The sequence below is a fragment of the Molossus molossus genome, unplaced genomic scaffold, assembly GCF_014108415.1.
Source record: "Molossus molossus isolate mMolMol1 unplaced genomic scaffold, mMolMol1.p scaffold_m16_p_19, whole genome shotgun sequence".
Lineage (NCBI taxonomy): Eukaryota > Metazoa > Chordata > Mammalia > Chiroptera > Molossidae > Molossus > Molossus molossus.
The window spans coordinates 37,289,270-37,313,749 of record NW_023425354.1 but is presented as its reverse complement, the minus strand read 5'-3'; the positions used below and the strand labels follow the sequence as shown (position 1 = coordinate 37,313,749).

The 24,480-nt window shown below is 40.3% G+C and overlaps 1 protein-coding gene across 1 annotated transcript in view; it reads right to left on the bottom strand.

The window, feature by feature from the left end:
• Nucleotides 1-10,314: 10,314 nt before the first annotated feature.
• The window catches only part of CRLF3 (cytokine receptor like factor 3), a 47,136-nt gene continuing 32,970 nt past the window's right edge, over nt 10,315-24,480 (bottom strand). The window contains exons 7-8 of the mRNA XM_036268952.1: nt 12,349-12,461; nt 10,315-11,540 (exon numbers count right to left, since the gene is read on the bottom strand). Coding sequence (XP_036124845.1) covers nt 11,284-11,540; nt 12,349-12,461 — 370 coding nt within the window. The 3' untranslated portion in view covers nt 10,315-11,283. The remainder of the gene's footprint in view (nt 11,541-12,348; nt 12,462-24,480) is intronic.

The window sequence follows — 24,480 nt, the reverse complement described above, 5'->3', positions numbered from 1 at the left end:
TTCTTGGGGACGGAAAATTGGAATGTAATTCCCTTTTTTAAAAATAGAAGATTTTTGTGAAATTATGTTGCATTACCACTTGCAATCAAACCTTGATCCTTGATTTTGAAATCATTAATCAATTTAAAATGAAAAATTACAACACAAGATATTTTGCATTGCATAAGTTCATTTTACAATTTTAAAATAGCACTTCTTCATCTTATGCCTGTTTGAGAAGATATTAATTTTTCACATTCAACAGCAAAATGTTATGTTGGTTTATAAGGTTGCTTAACATTTGTTTTTATGTGGATAATTTTAGTGCATTGCTCACCCAGTACATTTTTTAAAACTTGAACATTTTGCTGTTTGGGTTGTCTTCCCCCCCCCTCCCCAATTAGGTAAACACATGGAAAATTAAACTGTCCACAGAGGGAAGAAATGTTCTCTAAAAATGAACCCAAAAATATTATAGTATTTTTTTTCTTTGCAAGGATGTCTTTGTAATGTGTTTCACAATTAGAATATCCAATGCAGATAAGCTGACTTGAATTGTTTTGAGCAATTTTGCCCTGTGTTATATGTGTTTTATGCACATATTTGCAGTTGGATTTTCTCCAACAGAAAGTGGTTTCACTACTGGCACATTAACAAGCACCAATAGATTTTTATTCCAACTTCAAGCACTGTGGTTGAGTACCATCACCTCAATTTTTTATTATCCTTAAAGATAATTACATTTTCATATTCTTTATTTATAAAGGAACAATGCTGCTGTAAATACCGGTATTTTTAATTTTTTAATTTCATTCCACCACCATCAGATGCAGTTCCCTATTTTGTTTAATGAAGGGATATATAAGCTTTCTAATGGTGTCTTCAGAAATTTATAAAATGTAAATACTGATTTGATTGGTCTTTAAAATGTGTTTAACTGTGAGGCTATTTAACTGATAGTGTGGATGTGCTTTGTCATCCAGTATTAAATTCTTAGTTATTAATTTTTGTGTTAAAAAATATAGGAAAGAGGGAAACTGCAGCTTTTCATTACAGACTCCTTGATTGGTAAGCTCTCCAAATGATAAGTTACGGTAAATTCTGATCACACCTATGGGTAGTAGATCTTGAGCATTTCTCTCCAGCTTTAATTTGCTAAAGCTGTGCACATATGTAAAAAAAAATAATAGATTATTTTAGGGGAGATGTAGGTTTAGAATTATTGCTTATGTCATTTCTTAAGCAGTTATGCTCTTAATGCTTAAAAGAAGGCTAGCATTGTTTGCACAAAAAGTTGGTGATTCCCTCCCCCAAATAGTAATGAAATTACTTCTGTTGAGTAAACTTTTTATGTCATCTTATAAAAGCTGAAAAAATCCCTTTGTTTCTATTTATAAAAAAAAAATGCTTTTCTATATGTACCCTTGATAAAAGATTTTGAAGAAATCATGTAAGATGATAAAGCATTTGAATGGTACAGTAGATGTAAAAAAAAATCAGTTTAAAAGAACGTTTGTTTTTACATTAAATGTTTATTTGAAATCAAATGATTTTGTACATAAAGTTCAATAATATAAAAGTTGTATTCTGTTTTGTTGTTGTTATTTTATGCATTGTTAACGTGTGCACTAAAACTTTGGCTTGTTTAGGATTGTAAGGATCCAGAAGTACACCCATGAGTCAGAGCTACTAAGAAATTAAGAAAGGACTTTCCAGCCTCCAGAACTGTGAGAAATAAATGTCTGTTGTTTAAACCAAAAAAAAAAAAAAAGAAAATAAGAAAAAAAATTAATGTGAAACCTGCTTTCAATTTTAGTTGCATCAATTTCAACTTATGTTACTTATGGTAATACACAAATATATTTTTAAACTTATAATTCAAATAATGTCAATATTAACAGCTGTCCATCTTTGGTTGTGGATTCCTTTTTGATGAAAAATAAATTTATCTTGGCTTCCAAACAGCTCAGACTAGAGAGGGATACAAACGGTAGTTATAAATTAAAGTGGTATTATATAATAAAATGGTATACTACATTCCATGAGGTCAGTAAAGCAAACTCTAGAAGAGCTGGGGAGGGCTTGACAGAAGAGTTAATTCAGCTGTTCTTATTTACTAGTAACAGCATTTTGCCTGTATACGTTTCTGTGTATTTGAGCTGAGTGCCCCTGTATTTTTCCAAAGCTCACTCTGCTTCTTTTAAGCACTTTGTTCCTTTTCATCAGATTGCTAAGTCCATTTCACTGACTTTAGTACTAATGGTCTGGTGCTCAGACATTTGGTGACATGGTGAGGTCTTTACATGTCATGCTAAAGATTTGGGTTTCATGCAGTAAGAAGTCTTTAGATATTTACTGAAAAGATATGACAAATCAATTTACGTTTTAGGTGAGCCACAGCTATAAGAATTTGGGATGGGAGAATTTCTAGAATGCTATTGTAATAATCCAGGTAAAATATCCAACTACTAGAATACTGCCTGTCATGAAGTGCCCAAAAAGTAATTGTTGAATGGTATTGCAGTATAGAAGAATGAGAGAAAAGCTTCAAAAAGGAAGTAGTCCCATAACAGAAAATGAATATGGCAATATCAAAGGAGGTTGTTTTTTCAATTTTTTTTTTTTTTTTTTTTTTGGTACATGCCCCTAGCGGGAACCGAACCCGGGACTCTGGTCCTCAGGCCGAGGCTCAACTGCTGAGCCAAACTGGCCAGGGTGGGAGGTTGTTTTTTAAAACAAACTTTTAAATCCTCACCCGAGGATATTTTTCCATTTATCTTTAGAGGGGGGGGCATCCATGTGAGAGATATTGACAGGCTGCCACCCGCACGACCCCAACTGGGGCCAGGGACGAACCACAACCAAGGTACGTGCCCTTGGCCTGAATCAAACCCGAGACTCCTTGGTCCACAGGCCAACACTAACCACTAAGCAAATCAGCCAGTGCTAGAAACGGGTTTTAATGAGTTTATTCAATGGAAAATGTAAGTTGGAGAAACTTACCACAAATAATATGCGAAAAATGGGGCCATAGCAGGAGGGAAACAGACAAAGGAAGAATTTTGAGGAGAGTAAAATGGGAAGGTTCAGCATAATTGTAGACTGACAGGAAGACACAAAAAAGACCAAAGTTAAAAGTTACTAGAAAATATAAGATCAAGATCACAGATGGATTTGGCTTCCAAATAACACTTGGCAAGGCCTGACCTGTGTGGTTCAGTGGTTGAGCATCCACCCATGCACACAGAGGTTGCTAGTTTGATTCCTGGTCAGGGCACATGGCCAGGTTGTGGGTCCAATCCCAGTTGGGGGTGTGGGGCATGCAGGAGGCGGCCAATTGATGTTATTAACTCTTATTGATGTTTATGTCTCTCTCTCCCTCCCCTCTCTAACATCAATAAAATAAAATTTAAAAAAAAACAACACTTGCCTTGGCCTGTTTGGCTCAGCGGTTAGAGCGTCGGCCTGCGGTCCGGAGAGACCCGGGTTCGGTTTCCGCTAAGGGCACGTACCTCGGTTGCAGTTTGTCCCCGGCCCTGGTTGGGTTGTGCGGGTGGCAACCATTCGATGTGTCCCTTTCACGTCGATGTTTCTCTCTCTCTCTCTCTCTCTCTCTCTCTCTCTCTCTCTCTCTCTCTCTCTCCCTCCCACTCTATCTGAACAAAAAATGGAAAAATGTCCTCAGGTGAGGATAAAAAAACACTTGGCAAGGAATGGGGACATAGGCACTCAAGACTTTCGTAATTGAAAAATAAAATTTAAATTGGAAAACCAATGTTAGTACTAATAAGGAGAGAAGAGTATGATAACTGATTTTTTTTTTTAATCATTTATTGATTCTAGAAAGAGGAAGTGAGAGGTCAATAGAAATATCAATGAGAGAAAACATCGATTGGCTGCCTCCTGCATGCCCCGCACTGGGGATCAGGTCCACAACCTGGGCATGTGTCCTGACTGGAATCGAACCTGCGACCTCTGGGCGTATGAGTCGATGCTCAACCATTGAGCCACAAAGGCAAATCTGTGTGCCTAGATTGTGGCGAGGTGTTAGCAGTAATGAAAAAAGCCAATCTGGAGCATCATTACAGCCCAAAACATGTTAAACTCAGTGAATTGGGAGGCCAAATTGTGTCTGGATAAAATCAGTGCTCTTCAATGGAGTTGGAATCACAACAAGCCACGTTCACTAGGCCTCACTGTGACAGAGACACTATTTATACGAGTTATGTAGGGAGTGCGCTAATCACAAAGAAGCTGAGGCCTCATGTAGAGGGAGAGTTTGTGAAAGTGCACAGGGCTGTTTCGGAGTTGTAAGCACCAAAGTCGAATTGTTTCAGAGAGTTTGTACCGCAAAACTGTCTCATTGGATTACTGATTTAGCACAAGATATTGAAAAAACACAGGATTCTGCAGGAGCTATCCAATTTTCCTCTCTGGCTTGTGACCAGACAATGGACATTAACAAGTTCTGCCCAACTGGCCCTTTTCATTCATGGGTTAACTGCACAGTTTGGCACACAAGAGGAACTGCTGTCACTGGAAGCCATGTATGGCACTACAAGAGGTGAGGACTTGAGAGACGTTTTAATCAATTGAAAAAACTTATGCTAACATTTGAAAAGTTAAGTGACCATACTACAGATGGAGCTCCAGTCATGGCTCACAAGAAGGGTTAATTGCATTTGTCAAGAAAGCTGAATCGTCTCAGTCTTGACCCAAGTGATTTAATTATATGCCACTGCATCATACACCAAGAAAGTTTCTGTGCAGTCATTGTGATGTCAACAACGTGATGTCAACAGCAGTGTCATGCATAAATTTTGCAAAAGCAGAGGGTTTCACAGCCACCAGTTTAAAGAGTTACTGAATGACCTTGACTTTGAGTATGGTGGTCTTATCACTGAAGTGTGGTGGTTGAATCTCAGGAACATGCTCATGATGTTTTATGAACTGCAAGGTGAGGACAAGCAGTTCATGGAGGTGAAGGGAAACCTGTCAGGGAACTCAGTGATAGCAATTAGCTGTGTGATTTAGTGTTCATGGTGGACATTAACAAGTACCTCTCGCCCTGGCCGGTTTGGCTCAGCGGTTGGAGCGTCAGCCTGCAGACCAGAGAGTCTCGGGTTCGGTTCTTGCTAGGGGCACGTACCAAAAATAAGTAAATAAATAAACTTAACAAGTACTTCTCTCTCAGAGCTGAACATCAAGCTGCAGGGCCCCAACCACCTTCTCAGCTCCCTGCTTTCAACGGTGAAATTTAAAGGTAAATTAAGGTTTGGAAAGTGCAACTCGAAAGGAATAACACGGTGCATTTCCCTACTCTGGAAGGACAAAAGCCTTCTACAACACTTCAGTATGCTGGTGAATGTGCGAAACTAACTGAGGCATTTAATGAAATATTCAAGGACGTGAAAAGTAAACAAATGGAACTGAACATCTTTGCTAGACCCTTCAACAAGGAACCAGCTGATGTGCCTGATAACCTACAACATGAAATCATTCCGTTGCAAAGCAATGTCCTTTATACTCTTTTAAAAGTCCAACATCGCCTGCCCAGTGTAGCTCAGTAGTTGAGCATCAACCCATGCACCAAAAGGTCACTTGGTTCAATTCTCCATCAGGGCACATGCCCAGGTTGTGGGTCAGAAACCCAGTGGGGGGCATGCAGGAGGTGGCCAATCAATGTTCTCTCTCATCGATGTTTCCCTCTCCTTCTCCTTTCCTCTCTAAATCAAGTAGAAAATTTAAAAATATATATACACACATATGGATATCTAGAACAGCTACTAATATCTAGAACAGCTACTAAAGAGGCTATACAGAGACTAACTCACCAAAACACTATAGAAAAATCAAAATGAAATTTTAAAACATGTTCAAGTGAACTACAAGAATGTCTAAAAAAGAAAATTAAACCCAGAGATAACAGAAAACAAAGAAAAATGGTAGACTTAAGTCCTAACATATAAGTAACATTATTTCTAAATGGTCTAAACTAGGGATGGGGAACCTTTTATTTTGCCAAGGGCGGTTTGGATATTTATAACATCATTCTTGGGTCATGAAAAATTCTCAACTGCCTTGACCGGTTTGGCTCAGCAGTTAGAGCATCAGCCCGCAGACCAGAGAGGCCCGGGTTCGGTTCCTACTAAGGGCACGTACCTCGGTTGCAGTTTGTCCCTGGTCCCGGTTGGGGTCGTGTGGGTGGCAGCCACTCGATGTGTTTCTCTCACATTGATGTTTCTCTCTCTTCCTCCCACTCTATCTGAAGACAAATGCAAAAATGTCCTTGGGTGAGGATTAAAAAAAAAAAAACCTTAGGGAATCAATGTAACAAAATATATACAGAACTTATATATTAAAATGCTGATGAAAGAAATCAAAGATCTAAATGGGAACATACATGTTCATGAATTGGAAAAAACATAAAGATACAACCCTTCCCCAATTGATATACAGGTTTAACATAATTTCCTATCAAAATTCCAGCAAGATGCCCCGCCAGTGGATTGAGCATTGTCCCATGGACTGAGAGGTCCTGGTTCAATTCCCAGTCAGAGCACATGCACAGGTTACAGGCTCAATCCCCAGTGGGGGGTGTGTGGGAAGCAGCCGATCGATGTTTCTTTCTCACACTGATGTTTCTATCTCTCCCCCTCTCTCAAAAATCAATAAAACATTCTTTAAAAAAATTTCAGCAAGATTTTTTGTAGATAAAGATTATTCTAAAATCTGCATGGACAGACAACAGAACTGGAATAGTTTTTAAAATTTGGAAAAGGGCCCTGGCCGGTTTGGCTCAGCGGTTAGAGCGTCAGCCTGCGGTCCTGAGAGACCCGGGTTCGGTTCCCGCTAAGGGCACGTACCTCGGCTGCAGTTTGTCCCCGGCCCTGGTCGGTTGTATGGGTGGCAGCCACTTAATGTGTCCCTTTCACGTCGATGTTTCTCTCTCTCTCTCTGTTCCTCCCTCTCCCTCCCACTCTACCTGAACAAAAAATAGAAAAAATAAATAAAAAAATTTGGAAAAGGATGAATAAGAGGAATCAGGTCACCTGATTTTAAAACATATAGCTCAGTAATCTGTTGGCAGAGGGCTAGACCCATACATCAATGGAACAGAACAAAAGCCAGGGATAGACCCACAAAATATGCCCAACTGATTTTTGACAGCAGTGCAAAAGAAATTCAATGGAGGAAAGATAGCCTTTGCAACAAATGGTGCTGGAGCAAATAGACATCAACATGAGTAGATATGTTCATTCCCAAATGAACCTTAACCTAAGTCTCACACCTTACAGAAAAATGAAATCAAAATGTTAAACTATAATATTTAGGAAAAGACTAGGAGAACATCTTTGAGATCTAGAGTTAGAGTTTTTGTTAATCCTCATCCAAGGATATTTTTCCATTAATTTTTAGAGAGAGTGGAAGGGGGTAGGGAGAGAAACACTGATATGAGAGAGACATGTCAACTGGTTGCCTCCCGCACAACCCCACCGGTGCTGGGGGTTGAACCTGCAACACAGGTATGTGCCCTTGACCGGGAATCGAACCTGAAACTCTTTGGTAAGAAGGCCAACGCTCTAACTGCTGGGCCAAACCAGCCAGGGCTAGACAGAGTTCTTAGACTTGACACCGAAAGCCTGATCCATAAAAGGACAAATTAATAAATTGAACATAAAAATTAGAAACGTTTGCTCTGAGAAAGACTCTGGAAATGGATGAAAAGACAAGCTACAGACAAGATATTTGCAAACCACATATCCAACAATGCTCTGGTATCTAGAATACATAAGAAACTATTAAAATTTAACAGCAAATAAATAATCCCATTAGAAAATGGGTAAAAGACAGTTCACTGAAGAGGATTTACTGGTGGCAAATACACATATGAACAGATGTTAGCCATTAGAGAAATGCAAATTAAAACCACAATGACACATCACCACACATTTATTAGAAAGGCTAACATAAAAAAGTGACAACCAGCTCTGGCCAGGAGGCTCAGTTAGCTGAAGTGTAGTCCACTTCAGGTGGATTCCAGTTTTGGGGTCCATCCCTGGTCGGGGTGCATACAGAAGGCAACTGATCTCTCTCTCTCCCTTTCTCTCTCTAAAACCAGTAAACTTATCCTTAGGTGAGGATTAAAAAACAAAAAAAGTGACAACCAATACTGTGGAGGATTTGAAGAACATTGCTAGAGGAAATGCAAAATGGTACAGCCCTCCTGGAAGTCAGTTTGGTAGTTTAAAAACAACGAAGAAAATATGCAGCTTCTCTGCACCCCTCAGACCTTTACTGCATGCTCACATACCACCACCACCACGACACTGGGGGGGGGGGGCTCACATACGCTCTTCTTACCTCCATCGTACTGCAAATTCTTTTCCTCTGCTTCAAATGCCAGATCTGAACTTATCAAATTTCTACTCATTTTTTTTTTTTTAATCCTCACCTGAGGACATTTTTGCATATATCTCCAGATAGAGCAGGAGGGAGAGAAGGGGGAAGAGAGAGAGAAACACCAATGTGAGAGAGACACATCTACTGGCTGCCACCCACACGACCCCAACCGGAGCCGGGGACAAACTGCAACCGAGGTACATGCCCTTAGCGGGAACCGAACTCGGGTCTCTCTGGTCTGCGGGCCGATGCTCTAACTGCTGAGCCAAACTGGCCAGGGCTCTACTCATTTTTTTTAAAAGATCTACTTTTGCTCCTTGAGATCTTCAGGTAAATTCAGTCTGTCCTTCCTTAGTGCTACTCCTGCAGTTTCTACCAGTGATCCCAATGTTGGTTATTATCTACATCTGGGGCTTTCCCCTTCGTGTCCACTCTGCCCAAGAGCACAAGGTTAAAAGCTGTGGCTCCAGGGTGAAACAGTCCTGTTAGAGCCATAGTCCTAACTAGGCTAGTTATTAGTCACAACCTTAGACATTTTAGAATACATTTTTTTTTTTTATCCTCACCCGAGGACATTTTTCCATTTTTTGTTCAGATAGAGCGGGAGGGAGAGAGAGGAAGAGAGAGAGAGAGAAACATCGATGTGAAGGGACACATCGAGTAGCTGCCACCCGCACGACCAACCAGGGCCGGGGACAAACTGCAACCGAGGCACGTGCCCTTAGCGGGAACCGAACCCGGGTCTCTGTACCGCAGGCCAACGCTCCAACCGCTGAGCCAAACCGGCCAGGGCTAGAATACATATTTTTAGAAAGATTTTTAAATTGATTTTTAGGGAGAGAGAGGAACACTGATATGAAAGCATAACATCTATCAACTGCCTCCTGCACGCACCCTGCTGCGGATCGAGCCTGAAACTGGGGCATGTGCTGTGACCAAGAATTGAACTGGCAACCCCCAGGTGCATCGGAGGACACCCAACCAACTTGTCCACACCGGCCAGGTTAGAATACACCTTTTGAACCTAAGTTTTCTCATCTATAAAGTAGAAATAATAGTAATGACAGTATAATATGTGGATTAAATAGGCTTAATATTATTTTGAAAATTTAGCACCATGCCTGGCACATAGTAGAGGTTCACAAATATTAATTCTTATCATCATTATCATCTCCCAAACTCTCTTGTCCCTCCAAGCACACAAACAGATTTGGAATACGAGGTTACTTTATCTATTTAAACAGAATGAGCTGAATGAACTTTTAACAAGATCTTCTATTTACAGTTCAGGAAAAAAATAATACTTAAGTTAGTTTCAGAGTACAAAATATTAAAATCTACACCTGTCTAAAATTAAGTTAGCTTTAAGTCACTTCTATAAAAAGGCACATTCCATAGGTATAAATTTAAGATGCCATTCTCCAATGGAAGATAAGAAATAAAGATGTTCAATAAATATTTGCTGAAGGCACTAAGATGACATTCTGGAGAAAATAACTCACCCACATTCATTCAATCAAACATTTATTGTGCAACTGTTATGTGTCAAGCACTATGCATGGTATCAGAGAATATAAACTTTTACTCAGATATAAGTAACTTCACAAGTTACAGTGATATCTGACGGGAGCCACAAGAAACCCTTTTCTCCCTCTAGTTAAGTAAAGACTAAAATTAGATTCATCAAGTATCAGGGAAGAAAAAAAAAACACACATTTAACTTGTAGTTTTTTATTTTGTTTCAGACAGCTGGACGAGGCATCTACATTCTAGCACATCTTTAGTGAAAGATGACTTACATTAAAAAAGGCAAGGGGAAAGGTCATGATTGTCTAACAGGGAACTTGAATCCCCAAATAAATTATCTTACAAAAATATCAAACTTGCTTTTCTACTTTTTCTACTGTTAAAAATGAAAAAAAAAAAAAATTCACATTAAAAAAAATCTGTAGGCTGGTATATAGCAAGTTAAGATAATCATTTTTACATATTAAGTAAGTCCTTCAAATAAATATTTTACACAAATTTAAGTTTTCAAAAATAGGTCAAGTATTTACCCTATATTTGTTTGGTCCAATAAAAGACCATTTATAGACTGACATTAAACTGGACTGCGGCTCATATCCTAAGAACAGTGATGTGCATATCGCGCAGCTGGATATGCACATGCACGTTCCATACGTGTGCCATGGCTAACACTGCTGCGCATGCCTCCACAAGCAGTTTACCCTGTAGAAGTCCACTAGCCTATCATGAATCAAACTGTAAGAAAAGAACAAAAGAAAATACATTGCCTATTGCAGACATTTGCTCAGTAATTACAAAAAATGCACAAATTATCATGTTTGGGGGACTTTAAGAATACTGAACATGAGATAAAATTCAATACTGCTTACGAATGCCTGAATCTGGAGAGCAAATTCAACACTCACGTGGAGAGCACATAAGTGCATGTATACTACAGAACTCACGCTTCTATCTAGCCTATTCCTGTTGTTTTATACTAAAGTCTTACATAGCCCTGGATCATTAAAAGATGGAGATTTAATAAAATAATATTACATTAAGTTTTTCTGTTCTAATAACCAACTTTCAAAAGTATAGTGGAAGAGTATAGGGTTTTCTGTACCTTCCTATTTTAAAAGCCAATTTGATATTTATTGTGATATATTTTAATTAACACTGTGCTAAAAATAAAAATGATTATGCTTTTGTCCATAATATTCAAGGTTCTTTGCTAAAGTATTCCAAAATAAATCCAGTAAACACTTTCCATTTCCAATGGCTTAACTGAGAGATGAGTCTAACAGTTTTGGGGTTTTTAAAAAAGCAATTACAACTAAATTGGGCTGAGAACAGCTACATTAAAACCCTGCAAAACAAAGCCAATCATCCAAAAATCTAGAACACCAACACTTTCCATCCAGGATAGAAAAATGAGCATCCAAAGTAAAGAGAGCCACAAGACTGATCAAGTACCCAATCAAAAACCACTTCTCTGTTATTTGAGCTAATAGTTACTCGAAGCTTGAAGTTTCCACCTTCGTTATTATTGGTGGATCCCAGAGTCACAGCTTCAATGTCAAATGTAACAGTGGACCCAGAAGTAACGGCGGGCAACTGATTAGTCATTTCTTTTCCATTTACAAAAACTGCACCTAAAATGTTAAGGTAAAAAGTCATTTACATGTGAGCAATAACTAAGAATTTAAAGAGATTCTAGATTATTGATAACACAGCTAATTTCCTAATTCATAATTTCTTAATTCAAATAAAACATTTTGGAATGCTAACTGGTCAATGATAATGCATTTTATTAACCCTCATCCTCATGGTAGAAAGAAAAAGTCAAAGCTGTAATTACTATTTAGAATTCTGGTGTAGGGTTCTACTCTTAGAATTGAGACTATGAATTTGACATGGATGGCAACAAAAGAAACTTGACTCCATTATAAAATTACATCCTGTGGAATAGTAAGACTGTTTCACATGGAATAAACAAGAATCTTGTTCTACCTACTACTTGACCCACACCACAAAATATTAATATGTCTTAGTAGTGACTTTTGAAAGTGTGATTACTGTGAAGTAAGGGACCAAACAACACTAGAGATGTATGAGTTCCCTAATCTACTTGAGTTAGATGACCCATGCGTGCAGAACGCAGAGGCACGCCCTGGGGCAAGTCCACGCCCACCCGCTTTCAGACACCTAACCTCTCTGTGGCTCAGTTTTTATCATTTATAAAATGCATATAATATTACCCCCCCCACTTCAAAAAGTTGTTAAATGAATTAAATAATTTATTATTTATAAAGGCACAGAACAATGCCTGATACACAGTAGCCATATAGATACGTCATTAGACCTGTATCTTCTCATCTATAAATGTGATATTGGGACAGATTCATATTTTAATATAGTAATTCATCTATTTCAAAGGAATGACAGTTATTTATCTCTTACCATTTGTACTAATGCACACTGCTTGGTCCCGCTGCAGAGAGTCATATCCATTCTGTCTTTCTGCACACACGCCTATACTGTCTCTTCTGTCTGGTTGGCCCACGGTTTCAACTCTGTAAATGAGGGAGAAAGATTATTCAATCTTTTTTTTTTTTAACACAATCTATAACAGTTATTAAGATTAAAAGATAAAAAGAATAACCTCATCACAATTGCTCTTAATAATAGCTAATAATGATCTACTACTTCCTAAATTTCAGGTTCTATTCTAAAAATTTTGTATCTATAAATCACATCATTCAATTCACAGAACAATTCATGAAATAGGTGCTAGTATTATCATATCTATTTTATACATGAGGAAACTGAAGCACAACAAGATTTAAAAAAGCTAACTAGCCCTAGTTGGTGTGGTTCAGTAGTTAGAGCATCAGCTGGAGGACCAAAGGGTCACAGGTTCTTGGTCAAGGGCACGTACCTGGGTTGCAGGTTTGATCCCCAACCCTGGTCAGGGTCGTGCAGAGGCAACCAATCAATGTGTCTCTCTCACATCAATGTTTCTCTCTTTTTCCCTCCTTCACTTTCATTCTATGTAAAAATCAATGGAACAAACCTCAGAGGGAAGGGGAAGGGGGGGTGGGGAGAAATAAACCAAAGAACTTATATACATATATACAGAATCAATGGACACAGACAATAGTGTGGGAAAGGTAGGGGGTGGGGGGGAGGAGGGAGGAGGGGATCAATGGGGGTAAAAATGGAGAACATCCGTAATAAAACAATAAAGATTTAAAAATTAATAAAATTGAAAAATAAAAGTGAATAGAAAAATATCCTCAGGTGAGGATTCACATACACACACACACACACACACACACGCTAACCAACCTGACCCTGATCATCTGGCCCTATGTGGAACTAGGATTCACGCTCATGACTGTGGAGTCTATGTTAACTATTTATAGCTATAACAGCACATTCCTATTTTCTGTTCTGGCGCTGGACACATAGAAAACTTAATATATTGCCATTATAATAAATGTGACTATTACCGCCATCAATATGAGAATCTAGCAATGATTTGATTACTGTTTATCAAGTATTTAAAGCTTTTAAAATAGACATAGTCTCTTAAAAAGAACATTTTTCTTGGAGAACTTCATATGTGGAAAGTTTAAACATTTCCTTTCATGTTTTAGTCTCAAATAATGTATCACCATTTACTCTAGTAATAAAAAACCTAAATATAAAGGTCAGCCTGTATTGTTATTAACAGGCTTATCTTTCCCTTAACTACCAAAAGCCAGATGACTTTGCAAGAACAAAGTCAAAGAAAAATGAGTATGGAACAGAATGTAGCTTTACCAAGGGAAGACTGTGATTATTAATAGTGCAGGCTCAAATGTCTTTTGTTGTAAAGTGGCAAACATACAGAATCCTAATAAAAATGTAAGCGGGTCTTTCAAGTCATTTCATTTCTAAACCAAGAGCCTAAAGAAGTATGCGGAGCAGCAGAGTGACCTCAGCGCTGTGGCAGAATAGTGCGTACCAGTCCTCCTCTACCACAGAAACTGCTTTAACACTGACGTACAGACTGAGATATCTTTATGAGGTTCCAGAATCGAGTTAAGAAGTTGTGATCCCCTGAGGGAAGCACCAAGCTGAAAACAGCTGCGCTGAAATGGAGAGGAAGAACGATTTCACTTCCCCCACAAAGCCCTCTCCTAAGCCACCAGGGCTCAGTGCCAGGCAAGACCATCCCAGCCTCCTACTTTTCCTTCAGGACGCAGAAGAGTAGGGAGTTCACCCACCGAGGCGACTCTATGGAGGGTTGGTCGCCCGAAGAAGTGGTTTCTGTCGTGCCTCATTTAGAGCACTGTAGGAACTGGCAGAGTATGGATGTCTGAATGCTGCTGAGACCAAAGAAAACGGGGAGTGGCATCCGCAGCCCACACACCTTGGCGTGATTGGGAGTAGGCACAGACATAACTCAAGACTTCTCTCCTTTGGGGGAGAGAGAGACCAGAAGAAAGTGCTTCTGGTGCACCAGCTTTTCATGGGGCTGCTCAAAGGAATGCTATGTCTCTCATCTGATGTGGGGCACTGATGAGTAGCCCACGTCCTCTGGATGGCTGGTGGCAACTGAGTAAAAAAGAGCAGGGCAGCCCTGGCCGGTGTGGCTCAGCAGTTAGAGCGTCGGCCTACGGTCCAGAGAGACCAGGGTTCGGTTCCCACCGAGGGCATGTACCTCTGTTGCAGTTTGTCCCTGGTCCTGGTTGGGTCGTGCAGGTGGCAGCCACTCGATGTGTCCCTTTCACATCAATGTTTCTCTCTCTCTCTCTCCCTCCAGCTCTATCTGAATAAAAAATGAAAAAATGTCCTCGGGAGAAGATGAAAACAAAAAAAAAAAAGCAAGGCAGCTTACTGCTGCAGCACAGAACACTTGCAGTGCCACAAACAGGCACCAGAGGGAGCAAGCAAGGCCCTTTAATTGAGAAATCATACACAAAAGCCCAGGGAAATCACATTGTCACCCAGGGAAATCACATTATCACCAAAAGATTTCAGAGGTCCCCTAGAATCTCTAGCTAGGCTCATTTGTGAGGGTCATCTGCACAAAGCCAGGCCAAACAGATAGAGAAAGGTAGCTATAGATCCCAACACAAAATTACAAGATATATTAAGAAACAGGGAAACATGGCCCAAACAAATAAAATCAAAGAGATCTCCAGGAAATTACCCTAATGATATGGCGGTGTACTAATTATCTGACAATCAATTCAAAATAACCATCATAAAGATGCTCTATGTTCTCTAGAAAACGAGGCAATAAGAAAATGAGAATACCGCCCTGGCTAGTTTGGCTCAGTGGTTAGAGCGTCGACCTGCGGTCCGGAGAGACCCAGGTTCGGTTCCCACTAAGGACACGTACCTCGGCTGCAGTTTGTCCCCGGCACTGGTTGGGTCGTGCAGGTGGCAGCCACTCGATGTGTCCTGTTCACATCAATGTTTCTTTCTCTCTCTCTCTCTCTCTCTCCATCCCTCCCTCCTTCCCTCCCTCCCTCCTACTCTATCTGAACAAAATATCAAAAAATGTCCTCGGGTGAGGATAAAAAAATAAACAAAATAAAAAAGAAGCCCTGGCCGGTTTGGCTCATTGGTTAGAGCATTGGCCTGTGGTCCAGAGAGACCAGGGTTCGGTTCCCGCTAAGGGCACGTACCTCGGTTGCAGTTTGTCCCCGGCCCTGGTTGGGTCGTGTGGGTGGCAGCCACTCGATGTGTCTCTTTCAGGTCGATGCTTCTCTCTCTCTCTCCCTCCTACTCTATCTGAATAAAATATGGAAAAATGTCCTCGGGTGAGGATTAAAAAAAAAATAGAAAATGAGAATACCAACAAAGAGACAAAAACTATAAAAAAAACAATTTTGTTGTTGTTGTTGTTAATCCTCACCCAAGGATATTTTTCCATTGATTTTTAGATAGAATAAAAAGGAGGGGATGAGGGAGGGAGGGAGAGATAGAGAAACATTGATGTGAGAGAGACATATTGATTGGCTGCCTCCCACATGACCCCAACCAGGGCTGGGGATCAAACCTGCAACCCAGGTACATTCCCTTGACCAGAACTGAACCCGCGACCCCTTGGTCTGTGGGTTGATGCTCTAACCATTCAGCCAAACCAGCCAGGGTGAACTACACAGAAATTTTGAAGCTGAAGAATACAATGACTAAGCTGAAAAATTCATGAGAGGAATGCAATAACGAATTTAATCAAGTAGAAGAAAAAAACATCAAACTTAAAGACAGTTCATTTGAAATTATCCAATCAGAGGAACAAAGAAAAAGAGTGAAGAAAGTCTAAGAGACTTCTGGAAGAAGAAGAGGGGGTAGCATATTTATTTGATGAAATAATGGCTAGGTTTCCCAAATCCAGGGAACGAAATAGACACCCAGATTCAACAAACCGAAAAGAGTCTAAGTAGGATGAACTCAAGAAATCACACTGGGATACATTAACATCAAGCTGTGAAGTGAAAAACAGAATTTTGAAAGCAAGAGGAGAAAACTGACTTGCCATGTACAAGGGAACTCACATACGACTGTCAGTGGATTTCTAAACAAACCTCACAGACCGGAAAGGAGTAGGATGATAGATTCAAAGTACTTAGAGAAAAACCTGACAACCAAGAATACGATATCATGTCAAAACCGTCCTAGAAAAAATAGCTGGGCCCGGCTGGTTTGGCTCAGCAGTTAGAGCATCAGTCTGCAGACCAGACAGACCCGGGTTCAGTTCCCGCTAAGGGCGCGTATCTCGGTTGCAGTTTGTCCCCAGTTCTGGTTGGTCGTGCGGTTGGCAGCCACTCAATGTGTCCCTTTCACGTTGATGTTTCTCTCTCTCTCTCCCTCCCACCCTGTCTGAATAAAAAATGGAAAAAAAATGTCCTCGGGCGAGGATTAAAAAAAAACAAAACAAAAAAACCCCAAATTGATATTTCTCTCCCTCCCTTCCTCTCTCTGAAAATCAATACATAAAATTAAAAACAAAACTAAAAAGGAAGAAATAGCCCTAGCTGGTGTGTCTCAGTGGTTGGAGCATTGGCCCATGAACTAGTGAGTCATGGGTTTGATTCTGGTCAAGGACACATACCTTGACTGCAGTTCCGTCCCCAGCCCTGGTCAGGGTCACGCAGGAGGCAGCCAGCCGATGTGTCTCTCTCACATGGATGTTTTTCTCTATCTCTCTGCTCCCTCTCTCCCTCCCACTCTATCTGAAGATAAATGGAAAAGTTTCCATGGGTGAGGATTTTTTTTTGTCTTTATTGATTTGAGAGAGAGAGGAAGTGAGAAAGAAAGAGAGAGAGAAACATCAATGAGAGAGAATATTGACTGGCTGCCTCCTGCACGCCCCCCACTGGGGATCAGGCCCACAATCTGGGCATGTGCCCTGACCAGGAATCGAATCGGCGACCTCTTGGTGCGTATGTCAATGCTCAACCACTGAACCACACCAGCTGGGCAGGGTGAGGATTTTTTTTAAAAAAGGAAGAAATAAAAACATTTCCACATAAACAAAAGTTAAGGGAGTTTATCATCACTAAACCTTCCTCATAAGAATTTCCAGAAATCCTTCAAGTTGAAACAAAAAGACAATAAAAACAGAAAAGTCCAGCTGGTGTGGTTCAGTGGTTGAGTGTTGACCCATGCACCAATTCTCAGTCAGGGCACGTGCCGAGGTTGTGGGGCCAATCCCCAGTGAGGGGCATGCAGGAGGCGGCCAATTGATATTCTCTCTCATAGATGTTTCTCGCTCTCCCTCTCACTTCCTCTCTAAAATCAATAAAGGAAAATAAAAATGTTTTAAAAAGCAACATGAAAGTATAAAGCTCAAATAATATAGGTAAATATATAGAAAAATACAGATATTGTAATATTTTTTTAATTCTAGTGTAGAAATTAAAAAACAAAAGTATAAAAAATTGTAAAAATATGTTATTTGATACACAATATAAAAAGATGTAATTTGTGATATCAATAACAAACTATAGAAGAGGAAGATGTAAAAGTGTAGAGTATAGCCCTGGTCAGTTTGGCTCAGCGGTTACAACATTGATCCACAGACAAGGGAGTCCGGGGTTCGGTTCCGCTAAGGGCATGTACCTCGGTTGCAGTTTGTCCCTGGCCCAGGTTGGGGTCGTGTGGGTGGCAGCCACTTGGTGTGTCTCTCTCGTGTCGATGTTTCTCTCTCTCTCCACCCCTCCCTCCCACTCTATCTGAAGATAAATGCAAAAATGTCCTTGGGTGAGGAGAATAAAAAAAAAAAAGTGTAGCCCTGGCCGGTTTGGCTCAGCGGTTAGAGCGTCGACCTGCGGTCCGGAGAGACCCGGGTTTGGTTCCCGCTAAGGGCACATACCTCGGTTGCAGTTTGTCCCCGGCCCTGGTTGGGTTGTATGGGTGGCAACCACTCGATGTGTCACTTTCACATCGATGTTTCTCTCTCTCTCTCTTCCTCCCACTCTATCTGAACAAAAATATCGAAAAAAATGTCCTCGGGTGAGGATTAAAAAAAAAAAAAAAAAAAAAAAAAAAAAAAAGTGTAGAGTACACACATAAGTGATTCAAGTTAAGTTGTTATCAGCTTAAAACATGTTATAAGTGTACAATGTTTTATGTAAGCCCTGTGGTAACAACAAAGAACATATTTACATAAGACAGTACAGAAAATGAGAAAGGAATCAAAGCATGTCATACAAAAAAAAAAAAAAATCAATGAAACACAAAGCAAGCAAGAAAACAATGAACAAAATGGCAATAGTAAGTCCTTCCCTTCCCTATCAAAAGACAGAGTGGCTGATAAATATAAAACATCCAACTAAATGGTGTCCACACAGATGAAATTTAACTTTAAGGACACACATTTTTTTTTTCCTTTATTGATTTTAGAGAGAGAGGAAGTAAGAAGGAGAGAGAGATAGAAACATCCATGAGAGAGAACATCGACTGGCCGCCTCCTGCATGCTCCCCATTGGGGACTGGACCCACAACCTGGGCATGTGTCCTGACCAGGAATCGAACTGGCGACCTCATGGTACGTGGGTCAATGCTCAACCACTGAGCCACACCAGCTGGACATTAGGACACAAATTTAGCATTGGGCTGAAAAAAGACATTCTATGCAAACCAAAAGAGAGGAGGTGTGGCCATACTATATCAGACAAAATAGACTTTTAAGTAAACTCACAAAAGAGGCAAAAAAGGACATTATATAATAATAAAAGGGTAAATTTATTAGGAAGATATAACTATTTTGTTTATTTAAAAAATGTGTTGCCCTGGCCGGTTTGGCTCAGCGGTTGGAGCTTCGGCCTGCGGCCCAGAGAGTCCCGGGTTCGGTTCCCGCTAGGAGCATATACCAAAAAAAAAAAATTGTTTTTGTTTTGTTTTTTCAGTATGTGCCCCTAGCAGAACCAAACCCGGGAGTCTCTGGTCTACAGGCCGACGCTCCAACTGCTGAGCCAAACCGGCCAGGGCATTTTAAAAATATTATTTAATTGATTTTTTTAGAGAGAGAGGAAAAGAAGGGAGAAAGAGGTAGAAAACATCAGTTAGCTGCCTCCGGCACGCCCCACACACTGGGGATCAAGCCTGCAACCCAGGCATATGCTCTGACGGAATCGAACCAGTGATTTCTTGGTGCATGGGATGACGCCCAATCCGCTGAGCCTCACCGGCTGGGCGATATAACTATTTTAAATATATATGCACCCAACATCAGAGCAAAAAATATATATGAAGCAAATACTGACAGAAGGAAAAAATAGTTAATAAAAGTAGAAAATTTCAATAACTGACTTTCAATAATGGATAGACCATCCAGACACAAGGAGCAGAGGTTCTGAACACTATAATGGATATAACAGACATATACAGAACATTCCACCCAACAGAAGCAGAATACATGTTCTTCTCAAGCACACAGGGAACATTCTCCAGGATACATCATGTGTTAAGTCATAAAACGCATCAAAAATTTCAAGAAGACTGAAATCACAGCACATATATTTTCTCACCACAGTGCAATTAAGACTAGAAATGAATGGCAGAAATAAAACTAGAAAGTTCACAGATATATGGAAATAATCAACAGGTCAAAGATGAAATGAAACAAAAAATTAGAAAATATCTTGAGATAGCTCTGGTCAGTGTGGCTCAGTGGTTGCAGTGTTATCCTATGCACTGAAATGTGGTGGATTCAATTCCCAGTCAGGGCCAAACCACCCAGGCTTCAAGCTCGATTCCTGGCCGGGGCTTGTTCAGGAGACAACCTATTGATGTTTCTCTCTCGCACCCATGTGTGTCTCTGTCTCTCTCTGCCTCCTCTTTCTCTCCCTCCCTCTCTATAAAAATCAATAAACAAAGATAAAAATTGATATATGAGAAAAAAGAGCCTTGGCTGGTTTGGCTCAGTGGTTGGAGCGCTGGCCTGCAGTCCGGGGAGACCCGGGTTCAGTTTCCGCTAAGGGTGCGTACCTCGGTTGCAGTTTGTCACCGGCCCTGGTTGGTCGTGCGGGTGGCAGCCACTCGATGTGTCCCTTTCACGTCGACGTTTCTCTCTCTCTCTCTCTCTCTCTCTCTCTCTCTCTCTCTCTTTCTCTCTCTCTCTCCCTCCCTCCCTCCCTCCCTCCCTCCCACTCTATCTGAACAAAAAAATAGAAAAATGTCCTGGGTAAGGATAAAAAAAAAAGGGAAAAAGAAATAAAGTGATCTCAAAAAACAAAAACAACCCTTAACAATACACCTCAAGGAATGAAAAAGAACAAACTAAGCCCAAAGTTAGCAGAAGAAAGGAAATAATTAAGAGTAGACCAGAACAAGCCCTGGCCAGGCAGCTCAGTTAGTTAGAGCATTATCCCTATACGCCAAGATTATGGGTTTGATCTCTGGTCAGGGCACACACAAGAATCAACCAACAAATACATAAATAAGTGGAACAACAAATCAATATTTCTCTCCCTCTCTCAAATCAATAAATTTAAAAAACTTTAAAAAAGAGTAGAACTGAACTAAAACAAAGTAGAGAATAGAATCAATAAAACTGAGTTAAATTTTTGAAATTATCAACAAAATTGACAAACTTTAAGTAGATTAAATAAGAAGGATGCAAATAAAGTCAGAAATGAAAGCGGTGTCATTACAACTGATGACATAGAAATTAAAAGGACTCTAAGAGACAGCAAAACTGAATAATCTAGAAAAAATGAATACATTCCTAAAAACATATAACCTACCAAGACTGATGTGAAGAGAAAATCTGTATAGATTTATAACTTAAGTCAGTAATCAGAACCCCCCCCCCAAACACACACACACACACACACACACACACACACACACCCCAGGACCAAGTAGCTTCACTGGTGAATTCTACCAAACTTTCTTCTAATTATTTTTTTAATCCTCACCTAAAGATATTTTTCCATTGATTTTCAGATAGAGTGAGAGGGAGAAATGCAGGGGGATAGAGAGAGAAACATCAATGTGTCTCACATCGAATGGTTGCCTCCCACACAACCCTGACCAGGGCTGGGAAATCAAACCTGCAACCCAGGTATGTGCAGGAATTGAACCCATGACCCTTCAGTCCAAGGGCTGACACTCTAACCACTGAGCCAAACCAGCCAGGGCCTTCCAAACTTATTTTATGAGGTTCATATTATCCTGAAACCAAAATCAGAAAAAGACACTATGACAAAAGAAAACTATAGATCAGTAACTCTGATGACTATAGATGCAAAAATTCTCAACAAAGTACCACGCTGTTGATAGGGATCTAAAATGCTGAAGCTGCTATGTAAAACAGTATGAAGGTTCCTCACAAAATTAAAAATAGAACTACCACATGATTTGGCAACTTCACTTCTGAGTGTATATCCTACAGAATTCAATGCACTGAGAAGAACACAAGATTACTTCTATAATATTTCTGCCAAGGATGCATAACTGAATCCAAGTATTAGGAAACATCAAACTAACCCAAACTGAGGGATATTCTACAAAATGACTGGCCTGTATGCTTCAAAATTGTCACTATCATAAAAGTTAAAAGACAACAGAGAAACTTCCAGATTAAAAGAGACTGAAAAGACATGGCAACTAATTATAATACATAATCCAAGATTATTTTTTCTATAAAGAACATTAATTGGGCCCTGGCCAGTTTGGCTCAGTGGTTGAGTGTCGGCCTGTGGACCAGAGAGTCCCGGGTTCAGTTCCTGCTAGGGGCACGTACCACAAAAAAATAAAAATAAGAACATTAATTGGAACAACTAAATCTGATAAGGTCTGAAGATTAGATAATAGTATTATATCAATGTTAATTTTTTTATTTTGATAATTTGTTTTTATAAAATACTGAAAATGATTTGTGGGGGGAAAGTAGAGAAAATGATGAAGCAAATACAGTATTGGGGAATCTGAGTGAAGGGTTTGGGAAATTCTTTGTACTATTCTTGCAATTTTTCTCTAAGTCTGCAATTATGGTTTGAAAAAATTTTTTTTCTTTATTGATTTTTTAGAGAGGAAGGGAGGAGAGAGAGATAGAAACATCAATGAGTAAGAACATTGATTGGCTGCTCCCCACTGAGGATCAGGCCCACAACCTGGGCATGTGCCCTGACCGGGAATTGAACCAGCGACCTCTTGGTACATGGGGCGATGCTCAACCACTGAGCCACACCAACTGGGCTGCAATTATGTTTTATATAATTTTAAAAACACACAAAATATCATGTGGATAAATATATATGTAGAGAGGGATAGGGAAATACAAGGTATCTGCATTTTATCCCAATATTCCTAATATTTTGTTTCTCTAAAAAATAAAAACATGCTGCTCTGGGCAGTGTGGCTCAGTAGTTAGAGCGTCGGCCTGCGGTCCAGAGAGACCCGGGTTCGGTTCCTGCTAAGGGCACGTACCTCAGTTGCAGTTCGTCCCCGGCCCTGGTTGGGTCGTGCGGGAGGCAGCCACTCAATGTGTCCCTTTCACGTCGATGTTTTCTCTCTCTCTTCCTCTCTCTCCCTCCCACTCTATCTGAACAAAAAAAATAGAAAAATATCCTCGGGTAAGGATAAAAAAATAAATAAAAATAAAATAAACAAAATAAAAACATGCTAATATTATTAATTTTGAATACAAAATAGATATTTTTTGCATTATTGTGTAATGGAAATTTGGCTTTCCTTGATCCTGGAAAGTAACCTCTAAACCAGTAGAATTTCTCCAGTGATAGGAGTGCCTTTGTTATTAATGGTGGGCCCTCAGACCACACAGATAGTTTATGCTAATGAGGTGCTTATGGGCCCCTAGAGAGCTGATGCTGACAACATGATTCAGCATGGGAGCAGGTCACCCCAGAGAAACCAATCACATGATTAGAGGTTTGAGGCTTTGAGCTACATAGTATCAGCCCAATCTCCTGTGAGGGCAGGGGAGGTGAATACTGAGTCACCTCTATGAAACCCCCAATGAAAACTCTGGACACCAAAGTTTAAGTGAGCTCCCTTGGCTTGCAATACTTCTTGAGTACTTTCATGCTAGAGGGCCATGCATCCCTGAGAACAAAAGCTTTGTGTATGGAACCTTCCCAGACCTCCCTCACGCATGTCTCCCTTTGGTGGATTCTGATTTGTATCCTCTTGCTATAATAAAACTGCAATCATGAGTGTAGTGCTTTCCTAAGTTCTGCGAGTCATTCCAGTGAAGTAGGGACTCCCAGAAATTTGAAGCCACCTATGCTGTTAGAAGTGAGTGTGGGCCCTGGAGACCCCGGTACTTGCAGGTGGCATGTGAAGGTAGGGTGACCTTTTGGAGGAATGTGCTCTTCATCTTTGGTTTGACCAACTCATTCAATTAAAACGAAAATTAATATTAGAATGCTGAATACAGTTGATTCCTCATTTCTGGTAATATTTTTGCTGACATGTTTTCCTCAACTGTAGAAAAGATTCGCTGTTCTTTTTAATGTTTGCCTCTTAACCTATCATTGTATAAATACTCGAGGATTCATTTTGTGTCATTTGTATTAATTAGGTTTTCCTGTAAGAGTGGGAGGGATGTAGGGGTGGGTGGAAACCAGAGTAACTCAGATTGGCAGCTTGATGCCTGTCCCCCATGCTGTAGGAATGTCCTGCCTTATAACAGGACTCCTCTGTGAAGCCCTCTCCCCTCTAACATGCAAAACCCAGTCTGGGGCAAAACCGTTTCTACTGCCATTCCTGGGCTCCTCTGGTTTCTTAAGAGGCTGCTTCACAGAGCACTCTCACCGACAGAGCGCTGGCTTTCTGCGAGGACAGCTGCGGCCTCCCCTGGGCACTTTCCCACTTTTCTGTCTCCTCCAGCAGAAGCCCTGCTTACAGCCTCAGGGCGGGGCCTTCTCGGCTGGGACTGAGTATTTGGATTTCTGAGATTGGCCCCTCCATATTCATCATTCTTTTTCCTCAGCAAACTGTCATTATTTCCTCGACGGATTTCCTGCCTAGCTGTGGCTTTACATCTAACTTGGAATTTAAGTTTTCTGTATCTCTTAGTTTTATTGAAGAAAAAAAAAATACTTATGGATCCTCTCACCTCTA